Source organism: Triplophysa rosa, unplaced genomic scaffold (genome assembly GCF_024868665.1).
Source record: "Triplophysa rosa unplaced genomic scaffold, Trosa_1v2 scaffold192_ERROPOS42613, whole genome shotgun sequence".
NCBI classification, from domain to species: domain Eukaryota; kingdom Metazoa; phylum Chordata; class Actinopteri; order Cypriniformes; family Nemacheilidae; genus Triplophysa; species Triplophysa rosa.
Genome location: NW_026634208.1, coordinates 1 through 11,773, shown reverse-complemented (window position 1 = coordinate 11,773; position 11,773 = coordinate 1). Strand labels below are relative to the sequence as shown.

The 11,773-nt window shown below is 38.0% G+C and overlaps 1 protein-coding gene across 1 annotated transcript; it reads right to left on the bottom strand.

Moving 5' to 3' along the window:
* Positions 1–10,248: 10,248 nt before the first annotated feature.
* On the bottom strand, positions 10,249–10,980 carry LOC130549899 (UDP-glucuronosyltransferase 2A2-like). Its single transcript, XM_057327242.1, has one exon. The coding sequence runs from the start codon at positions 10,978–10,980 to the stop codon at positions 10,249–10,251; it is 732 nt and encodes a 243-aa protein (XP_057183225.1).
* Positions 10,981–11,773: the final 793 nt, after the last annotated feature.

The window sequence follows — 11,773 nt, the reverse complement described above, 5'->3', positions numbered from 1 at the left end:
AAAAAAAACCTCGGGAGAAACCAGGCTCAGCCGGGAGGGCCAGATCTCCTCTGACGTGTCATAGCTGCACTCAGTGACCCCGACCAAAGCCACCGAGCAACGTCCAAGAAGAACAGGGAGAGCCCACGAGCCGCGACCCAGGAAGCCCCACCCGCCGAAACCGTGCAGGTCCAACCAGGTCCCATTCCGCGATCAACAACACACAACAGAGGAACAACCAGGGAAAAGTAGTAATGGCATAATTAACTTTATTCCTCTGTTGTCCGACATCGACCACAAAACAAGACCAACCAGACCAGACCCACACAGTCCCAACAAATGAAACGCCCCGAACCACAACCAACAAGCCCCCCCACTCCCTACAAACACCCACCCAGCAACCTCCAATCAAAGTCACTGAGTGCAGGTGTGTTATTTATTTTTACGTAGGGGTTAATGAGAAGGTAAATTCTCTCTTAATTTGAATGTTTGTTTCTACAGTTACGTGAGGGGGGCCTTGGAGGTGTTGCAGCAGGCTTTATGTGCGCAATTTGGGTTTTGTGACCTTCTCTTTTGGATAACATCAGCTACACTATCTGCATTCGATAATGGATGTTTGACCTAGAGTGCTTCCGGACGGATCGTATGGTTTCGTTCTCTGCACGCTGACCTGTTCGACCACTCTTCTGTCATACCCTGGCGGGGGCGGTTGCTCCAGACTCGAGTATAACACTGATTGTGTACTCTGACTCGTTTGATGACCGGAACAATAGCGCGTTTTCCTCCGTGGGTGATGCCTTTGAAACTCGAAGCGTCTAGTGCTTATGGATCGGAGGATTGAAGTGGGGTAAGTACTGTGACGAACGGCCACGCGTTTGTCACTATTTTTGTTTATAAATTGTTTATTTTGTTGTTGTGTTAATTTCTTTGTTATTGAACTCATTTTCTTTTCATTTTTTGTGTAATGGGCTGTCGATATAAACTCTTGATTGTCTCCTGTAAGGAGACTCGTTGATGCCAATACTGTATAGGCACCGGCTGTTGCGAGATGCCATATGGAATGACAAAGTGGTTTTCTTTATTCATACTTGATAAGTGTATTCGACAGCCCTTAATGTGAACGTGTATGTGTTTCTATGCTTGTGTTTCTCTTTTGTTTTTTTGTTTCTAGAATTGTGGGATCAGTGTCTGCCAGTATCCCTTAAGTTTGGTGTGATTTGGTTGTTTTGCAGTGTTTACAACGGAAGTTTTTGGTGCCGTGTTGTGACGGGAGCTGGAGTGCTTGCTGTGTATTGGAGAGGCAGAACGAAACCCCCAATTCGGAGTTGATGAGTGTGTGTGTGTGTGTGTGTGTGTGTGTGTGTGTGTGTGTGTGTGTGTGTGTGTGTGTGTGTGTGTGTGTGTGTGTGTGTGTGTGTGTGTGTGTGTGTGTGTGTGTGTGGGTTTGTTGCTGTGCGGTGGCGTGTCTTTGGGGTTGTGTCGTCGTGCCGTATGCGTGTGTGCAGCTGTGTCGTGCTTGTGTGCGCTGCATAACTGTAATGGGTCAAATAAAATGGGAGGACAGGGGGGATCAGTACCATTTATATTAGGCCTATCTGAAATCTATGTGCTAGAAAAACTATCATACTAACTGTTCTTACTAGCAATGTTTATGTCTTGGATAGATACTTATAGGTTTAAAAAGCCACATTTACTAAAGAAAAATATCTGTGCATTTATTATTTTAATGTACAGTTACCTTAATGTAAGTAATCTTGTGTTTAATGCAGTATAAAACTGAGGTTTGTTTTAAATTGCATATGCATGTTTGTTCAGTCAGTTGACTTACTGAGTTTATTCTATTGTCTTCTACAGCAGCGGACTGAGAGATGTTTCATCCAGCATCAGCAGAGAGCACACAACAGTTTCAGCAACAATTAACTTATACTTCATGTATACAAAATGGCATTGCTTTCTATACATTTATATTAACAATGAGCTTTATTAATAAAATTGTGTTTCAATTAGCATGTACTGGTGTTTTGCTTTGGTACCGAAATTGGTACGGAGAACCGTGGAATTTTACTGGTATTGGTACAGACTACTGAAATTTTGGTACCGTGACAACACTACTTGTAGGTCTCAATAGTAATGGTCTGGTACTCCTCTACTTGGTATTGAATGCAGAAGTTGAGGTAAAATTATTTTAATTTTTAGGTGTGTCAAGATGCCCGAAAAGAAAGTGGACAGAAGAGGAGGTGAAGGCAGTCGAGAACAAACTTTCGGATTGCATCACATCTGGCAGGGTACCGGGGAAAAGGCAGTGTGAAGACTGCATCAGGTCAGCGCCGGTATTGCTTAAGCACAGAACCTGGGAATCAGTGAAGTTTTATATCAAGAACCGAATAAGAGCATTCAAGAGGGAGTGTGAGAAAAGAAAAAAAACGTGATCATGGCTCAGGCCAGTTTTTCTTTTTCAGGGAAGTCTTTCTAAGTTTTTGCACTTATTTGTACAATGAGATTCTTAAGTTTTTGCACTTGTTTTTGAACGCCTCTTCTCTTATGTAAAAATAAGTCCCTCATTAACATTGTTATCATGAGGGTATTGAGTTAAACTTTCAGTTTGGACAAATTAAGGACGTGTTAGCCCAATGGGTTCAGTGTTTCAACTGTTGAACTAACAAATAAAGTTCATTCAGAACTACTTTTGCCAAAGAACAATTTATTTGAATGCAATTTATTTTAATTTGAATGTATTTGCAATATAGTTGTGTGTAGTGGTGGCAGTGAGCACCTGTTGACCTGTATGAAGATGCTGATTTAAGAAGTTTAAGGTGAGGTCCCCATTAGTAACCTTTAAACACAGTGATGTCATTAACTAGCATATCAAAACATTACATCATAGGTCCCCTGGAGGGTCTTCTACCTGACTGGGTCCCCAGCAGAACATAAAATGTCAGGTCAGTCTTGTGATGGCTGTTATAACAGCTGTAAATGGAGTGAGGATCCGTTTCTGCCTTTTCTGTACACCACTCAGAAAGTGTGGTTCCCACCAGGCTGCAATATGTCATGTGTCCCCACTCAGTAGCAAAAGCAAGTATGCGTGGGCGTGACTTGTGCTTACCTTAATAATGCAACGCCTTTTCTATGTCTTAAGTCATGAGGAGAAGAGATGTCATTGAGAGGGGAAGGGGAGCTTAATGTTTTTGATTACAGATTACAAGTGCAAATTAATAAAAAAATGATGCACGGATAAATCATTTATTAAATATACTGTGTAAAACAATTACAATGGCCATTTTTATTTCATTGTGACTTTAAAGGGGAGATTTCACGAAAACACGACTTTTTCTGTGTTTAGGTGCTATAATCGGTTCCCTGGTTCATCTACTAACCCCGAAAACGTGAAAAAGTACAACACAGTAACTTTGGTTTGTTACGCCGTTGTCTGAAAGCATGTGAAAAAATCAGTGCTTCAGATTACGCTCCCTGCGTGACGTAGGCGAGGGATCTCATTGTAATAGCACCGCCCCTTAATGTGCTCGTTTCCACCCACGGCACGCAATTTTGTTTTTCGCAAGTGACAGGAGTGTATCGGTTCTAACGCTATGGCGAAAGTTCGTGCCAATAATGCTCTTAAGATCGCTGAAGGCGCACAGAAATGAGATACAGCTCACTGCTTGGAGCGCGTTAGTCACGCTCGTCAGAAAAGTGAGTGAAACACAAGCACACATTTTTACCAAATAATATGTCATTAATAGCGGTTCACTTCCGCGATTTGGTACGATTGCGTTCATATCAGCAGCGAAGCGTACTGGAGTTCACACGAACCGCACCCAGATCTCCCTTTTTAAGCGGACTTGGGTACACTTCGTGGGTGCACACCCGGGTTCAGAAGACAGTTCACATCACCCAAACGTGTGCGCACCATGGGCGGTTCTAGGGGATGCCAGTGCCTCTAAATCTGGAATCGTTTCTGGAATTTTTTACCACAACCGAGCAATTTCGGGTGCAATGCACAGTTTGTCCTGCGAGTGGCAGTAACGATGCTTGTGTGCCAAAAGGAAGATTACGCAAGACGCAAACAATGTCGAGTCTGTGCGCCTTATAATATTTTGTTAAAATATAACGAAAATGCATATCATTACACATCATATTAAAATACTGACCTATATTTTACGGTGTTGCGCATGTTAAATCTACATATAAAGCAGTCGTGACTGGTGACTCGTGCCTATACAAAGAATCAGCTGCTGCCAGAGAACGTGTAACACTAAAGACATTTTATTTGTTAATGAAATGAGATCAAACGCAACTTACATTTATTGGGGTGAATTGATAAAATGCACTTTTGCCTTATAATTAAAATAAATGGTCTGTCATTCCCAAAGAATTAGCAGAGCAGAGGTGGACAGTAACAAAGTAAATTTACCTGAGTACTGTACTTATGTACACTTTTTGAGTATCTTTACTTTACTTGAGTATTATTTTTCTGAGTACTTGTACTTTAACTTCACTACACTTGAAAGACAAATAACATACTTTTTACTCCACTACATTTAAAAAAGGTCCAAAAGTAGAAAATGGTTTCTATGCAGCGGGTTTCCTGTGTGCGCAATTTATCTGGCTTGCGATCTGCCAGGACCTTTTACTGTTGCCAAGTATTTCAGTTTTTTTAAGCTCGCGGTTTTCCGGCAAGCTTTGAATGGCCATTTGGCAGATTTTTTTACGCAAATCTGGCAACTCTGGGATCTTCCCCGCTAAACTAATGTAAACGTAGGCGCTGCTACATTGTTGATAGCGCTCTAAAAAGGCAAATAGAACAATAAAAGACGAAAAAGGCACACGTTAAAGTGTGGTGTAATCATCTGTGGGTTACGATCAGTCAAAGATCATAGAAACATTGTCATGAAAATGATCGGCATAAATAAGCATCACATACACCTTGAGCTACGCGTGCGTGTTAACTTCTGATCTGCTGCTATATCATTTAAAGCGATTTGGAAAATGAATGATGTTTTTACTGAAGTAACTATAGTTGAAGTATTCCTGTTGAAATAAAAACAATAGAACCCTGCCCAAAAATACAACAGAAAATGTAATGGATTTAATGGTTATAATGGGAATTGTACTATGGATACTTGTTGTCTGCTTGTATGTGATGGATTCTATTGGTGGAATGGTAAATCCTATTGGAATAAAACCCAAAACACACTACAAAGAGGAATTTAATTTAAAAAGCTCATTCTAATTCAAAAATGCATTGTTTTTTTCAGCAGGGATGGTATTTGCAGTAAAACCACAGTATCCACAAATTGACCATTTTCTAAATATAGGAAACATACTCCAATTAATAATCTTTAGTAAAACCACAGCAACTAAAAATACCATAGTTTCATTATACTAGCTATAGTTTATGTTTGTAGTTAAATTATGGAAATACAAATGGTAATAAATCCAACAAAAACGTGGGTTCTACACTTGACTATTTACAAGAACCTTACTACTTACTGGTAAATTGCTGCTAAAACTGGTAAAGGGAATATACAAAATAAAAGAACACTGCTCATAAATACATATAGGCCTAGGGGGCTAATGAGGATAATTAGGCTAAATGATCATACAGGATTATATCTAAACGAAACATATATGTGCTAAACATATAAAGCTCTTAAAGGAGTTGCTCACTGCAAAATTTGCCCCATTGACTTTCCATAGTAGGAATAAAAACTACTATGGAAAGTCAATGGGGGCAAATTTTGAAGTGAACTACTCCTTTAATACCACTGATACTGTGAGCTACTCAGTGTATTCAGTAGGTTGCTTCAGAGGCATAAGGTATACGACAATAAAACAATGCACAACTATGGAGCGATTTTAGTCTCATTAATTATTCACGCGTAAAACAAGACACACATATGCGTAAACAGTTTCACATGAACAAAACCTAATTTACGTGCACAAAGTATACATATACATTTACAAAAAGCAATTCACGTGCGTAAAACAAAACTATTTTATAATAAAATACGTTTCGCAAACATATGACTGTGCGCAAATATTTCGAAAGTTTAAAATGTACACGTTTATCGTGTTATGTGAATGTGCAAATCGTCACTCACGTGTGAATCGGTTTGGATGTGTGTGTGTGTTTTTTGAGACTCACCTGGCAGCGCAACCCCTCCCACGTGGGTTGTCATACTCTTTAGCCAATCAGATTCAACCTTACCATTCAACAAATCATAATCGTGGAGAACACACACACATCCAAGACGATTCACACGTGAGTGATGATTTGCACATACACATAACACGATAAACGTGTACATTTTAAACTTTCGAAATATTTGTGCACAGTCGTATGTTTGCGAAACGTATTTTATGAGAAAATAGTTTTGTTTTACGCACGTGAATTGCTTTTTGTAAATGTATATGTATACTTTGTGCACGTAAATTAGGTTTTATTCATGTGAAACTGTTTACGCATGTGTGTGTCTTGTTTTACGCGTGAATAATTAATGAGACTAAAATCGCTCCATACACAACTGACATAAAGGAAATTTACTTTTAATACTTGAGTACTTTTAAAAGCACGTACTTCTGTACTTTTACTAAGTAAGAATCTGTCTTTACAACTTGTAGTGGAGTGATATTTGACCAGTAGTATCTGTACTTTCACTCAAGTAAGGAAGTTGTGTACTTCATCCACCTCTGTAGCAGAGTTCAAGTAATCAATACAGTTTATTCTATACTGTCCTGTATATTACTTGTGGTGTATTTGAGAGTCGAGCTTTAGGTTTCATTTACACATTTTCATAATTTTCCAATTGCAGTTAAAATGAAGAGAAAAATTCTAAGGACATAATGTAATAAGAAAACTAAAGATAATAGTCAGTCAAGGCTGGAGAAAGAAGATGCTTCTGAAAAAGAGTGAGAAATGCACAAAAGCTTAGAGAATGAAGAAAGTCCAATAGAACAGAGAACCCATCAGCAAGGTGATTTAGTTGTGCAGAAAGACAACTTTTGTAACCCTGAAATTCCATGTGAAAAACATGAGTTTTTACATGAGTGTTTAGTTAACATGGCATTCACATGAAAGTGTGCCAAAACCACATATATCACATGTGAAAATTTTGAAATTCATGTTTTTTTTTCTTTGTGTAAAGGAAATACCTGATAATGTGACTCATGTTAAGATGACTGCTTAAGTTGATTTTTGGATATCTTGTTTGTGGGTAGTTTTTGATTTATGTATGTACACTGTAAAAAGAAAAAGTGCCTCAAATATCCTGTTGTGTACTCAAAGAACCCTAAACTGTATTTTAAGTGCTCCAAAGCTCTTTTTCTCAATAAAAGGGTTATGGTGGAACCATCTATAGTCTTTGTGGTTCTTCCAGGAACCTAGAAGATTCTTGATTAACCCCATATTCAGTTGTGAAGTTCTGGAGTCACCTTTTCACTACACTGGGACCTCAAAGTGCTTTGCGGGTTATTGAAGGAACTCAAATTCTAAAAAATGATTATTGTAAGATCTGTAAACTTGTAAGTGGTTCCTGGAGAATCTCTCTTGTACAAGACAGTATCTAGAGGAACCCCACAGAATTCTGCATGAAATAGGGATTTATAGTGTCTGATCAATTTGATGTTTTATGAGAATAAGAATAGTCCAAAGTTTGGTTTTTGGCCCCTGCTAAGTGAACACACATTTTAAAACCATGCACATGATTAGAAAAGGCTAAATGTTATTTTGAAAAATTTCAGCAAGCTTTTTGATTATTTTATATTTCTTACTATTTGTATTATATAATTAATTATATTAATATATTATACATAAACATTTTTATTCTACTGTATAAGTAGATCCTAAGTCACTGAAATCTTTTGAAAATGTAAACGTTGTTATGCTTTCTATCCAAACAAACTGCAGCTGCTCTGTGTGTTTATTGTGCAGTCTCGCCCTCCACAGTACTGTGGCGCTGTTGGCACAATGTCGCAGCGTCAAGGCATGTGCCATGTGGCGCTTTCGTTACTCTATGTGTGTTTAACTTTTTCCAGCTCTGCGCAGACCGATCACTTTATGACAATGAGCATACGGACTTAGAATAACATCTCTAAAGCATACAGAGCAGTCAGTTCACAAATAGCTCTCACTGTGCTTTGATGTCGTCGATCCGTCTGCGATCAAACGTGAGTGGCACGAGTGTTCACCGGTGTTGTTCCGCTCGCGCAACAGGCGGGAATTCAAAATAACGGATCGCAACAACCTCTCGACTGTCCCATTGGATGTAAGTAAAGTCAAAATATATAAATAACTTAAACATACTAACTATATACTATTTATATAAATGTATACTCTGACACGTCTAATTGTATGGCCGCTTTTGGCTGTTTAAACCATTTATTTACACGGTGTAGGCAGCGCATGTTTTAGCCGAGATGCAAACTAATATAAGTTAAGATGAAGCTTGTTTGGCTAACGTTAAATGGGTAACGTTAGTGTTAATGACAAACAATGACTTTTAGCCACTTTTAGCTATTATGTTCACTTTTAGTGAATGTATAGCTCTTTTTTAACTTATTGATGTTTGTGTTGAATGGTTTTCCCACCCATGTTACATAAATTGTCTGTAATTAAATATTGTTATCATTCAGTTCTGTTTTTATCCTTTTAACTCAGAATTTTCAGTGTTTTCCAGTTGAACAGCAAAAAAATGTAAGTATTATATTTATTGTGATTTTTCATTATTATGTTATTTGTTATATTTGCACATGTAAAAATACTCATTGACAATGGAAAATCTGAATAAAGTGGATTATTAAAGTTGTTGCTATAAATAGCCTATTGTACTCCTTAACCATAGACCAAAACAGTGACTTTCAGGCATTGTAATATTTTGTTTATTGTTACATTTGTAAACCAATTTGTGATGTGCTAAATGATTAAATTTAATGTTTTATGAGACGTTATCTAAATCCCTCTTTTTGGTCTCCATGTCTTATTCGCAGGGGCAACCAAGGCCAACAGACCCAGCCCACCCTGATGCTCATCCTTGCACTGCCTGGGACACCTAAGGCCAACAGGCGCAGCTCCTGTTCTCTTTTTGCCATAAATACATATCTACTTCAGCAATGCAAAATTGTGAAACGTACTATAGAAATAATTTTGACTTTGACTACATGGATCCTCACACCACCTGTAATAGCAGGAAACCCATTTGGAGAGAACAGCATTGTTTTCTCTAGCTCGCAAGGATTTGCTTTTTGGCAAATTACAACTTTACCATGGGTGTTGGCCTTGCTATGAGACATTACTTTTTTGCTGGACTTTTTTACAATTGTACATTTGTACAAAGTACCTGAAATATTTCTGTATGTACAGTATATTTAAAATTAAGGCAAATTATTTGGTTAGTTTTGTTAAGATAAAGACTTTTCATTTATAACAATATCACCAACACAATATTAATTATACATGTGATTTCATGAATTTAGAATGGTAATGTTCAATATTGACCATTCTGTAAATATTCAATGTAAATTGTTGTTGTTTATCAATAAACTGTTGTATTTGATTTAGTATTTCTGCTTATTAAAATATTGTGAATAGCAAATATAAACTGAAATGGTGCCTTGAAGCACCCAAGATGGTTCCAGACCATTTTAATAAAAGGGATCCCCAAGAAGCCTTGGGGGTTCCTCAGAGAACCGCCCTTTTTGCTCAATTTCAGCTGCTTTATTGTGCATTGATTTTGAAATTCTTAGTTGTACAGTTATGAAGAGATTTTGTTTCCATTTATTTATACACGTTTATCAAGCTAGTTAAGATGTCGTTTTATTCAGCTGCTGTTGTTTTGGATGTTAAATTTAACATTTAATTATGTAAGTCAAGTTTAAGCTAGTGAACTTGTTGTTTTATTTCGCACTTGTTGCACTGGTGCTGGTTTAATAAATAATTCACAAAATTTATGAATAATTTGTTATTTTGTTTTACAGGGTTAGGAAATTATTGTATAAATCGAGCCTGATGTCTTGCACAGTAATGCATACAGTTTATTAGGTAATTGAGCACTTTAAAATTGTTACCTTAGTATCGGATTGGTACTCAGTTTTGGCCAATACTGAATCTCAGGTATTGGAATCGGAAGCAAAAAATGTGGATCGGAGCATCTCTAGTTCCAACAATGTTACTACTAAACGTGTTTAGAATGAAACTTACCGCTGAAAACGGCTTGGTAATATTCTCAGAACAAAACATTTTTAGCTGGTGTTTTTCCGCTAGCTTGTTTGATCTTACTTACCTAACACTTGACTGTAGTAGTTATCCAAACTGATGGAGGTCATCCGAAACGCAGCAGAATAAACAGCATAAACAATCACATTTTTCAGTCTTTCAGTGAAACTCATGTGATCCGTCATCACCGACGGAGGAACCGGGACAAAAGACGGTGGCGCGGGCATCTGTCCACACATCCTCTCCATAGAAAAACCAGGAGACCCCATCAGAGAGATGACGAACGGTAGGTCCAGAATTTCAGCCAGCAGGGCACTGCATATGATCATGGGGTCATATAAGAGCACATCAAACCTTAAAGCCTTCAGACGAGCGATCAGCTCTGTGTTACGCAGCATAGTGTGACACATGGTCTGGTGCGTCTCGCGCAGTTTCCCGAGCAGGTCCATGATCTCGAGACCTGTCCGGACCATGTTCGGTCTGGGGTACTCCAACCAGATTTTGATCATCTGTTCGCTCAGACCGTGCAGCTCGTGCGCCTGTAGAGACACATTGAAGACCACAAACTGGAAGCGCTCCGGCTGTCTAAAGTTAACGGTGAATGAAGCCGTGCTCACCAGAACCGTCACGCTGTGGTTTCGGTTCAGCAGCTCGTCCACGATGTTGCGCATGTTGTACCAGTGACTGTATTCAGCCGGTAACACGAGCACGTTACCACCGTGAGTAACGCTCGAGACACTGACGAGAACGATGACAAAAAGTGTGAGCGACATTCCCAAATAGAGCTGCATGATGGAAGCGCGCGCGGTCAGGACATCTAACGTTAACGGTTTGATATAAACAGAGGCGTAACCCGGAAAATAATCCCTTACAAACATTAACTACTACCTTAACAACAATTCAACTATGTCATTTGAATTATCATAGTTGTAGCACACATTTCAATAAATCTGCCAAAGGGTTAATACAGGACTTTGGAAAGGTAAAACTATTGTGTTGTGAGAGAAAGAAATGTAGCTCATAACAAAACCTTCAATTTACTGATACAGGTGTGTGACTTTACAACTACAAACTCCACAAACTGACAGGTGCTCAGTTTTACTTAATGGTAGTAGTCAGTCATTCAGGGAACAGCAAAGAAGTCAGTGTGATGTACTGTAAGCCAACATGATGTCTTCAGCTGCACTGTTAACGATTTCCTTGTATTTTTACAGTAAGTTACTGGCAGCACGGTTGCCAGCAAGTTACTGTATTTTTATTTACAGTGCTGTACTGTAATACATTTTACAGTACAAAAAATATTACTGTATAGCTACAAAACAGTTCTTTACTGTATTTTTACAATATTTTGTAATTTGTCTATTTTTACTGTATTTGTATTATACTGTAATTTACTGTAATACCTATATTGACACATTATTACTATTTAAAACTTTTTGGCAATAATTACTTTATTAGTTATTCATATTACAAAACTGCTATACTTGACATTATGAATCAAAAGGCAATCCAAGCAATTTTTGCATCAAACATATTTTTTATTGAATCATTTCATTGAAACAAAAAGCATTAAAATATTTTTTT

What these genes read in the sequence shown, in the direction of transcription:
- LOC130549899 (XM_057327242.1), bottom strand. Translation starts at nt 10,980, where the DNA reads ATGCAGCTCTATTTGGGAATGTCGCTCACACTTTTTGTCATCGTTCTC.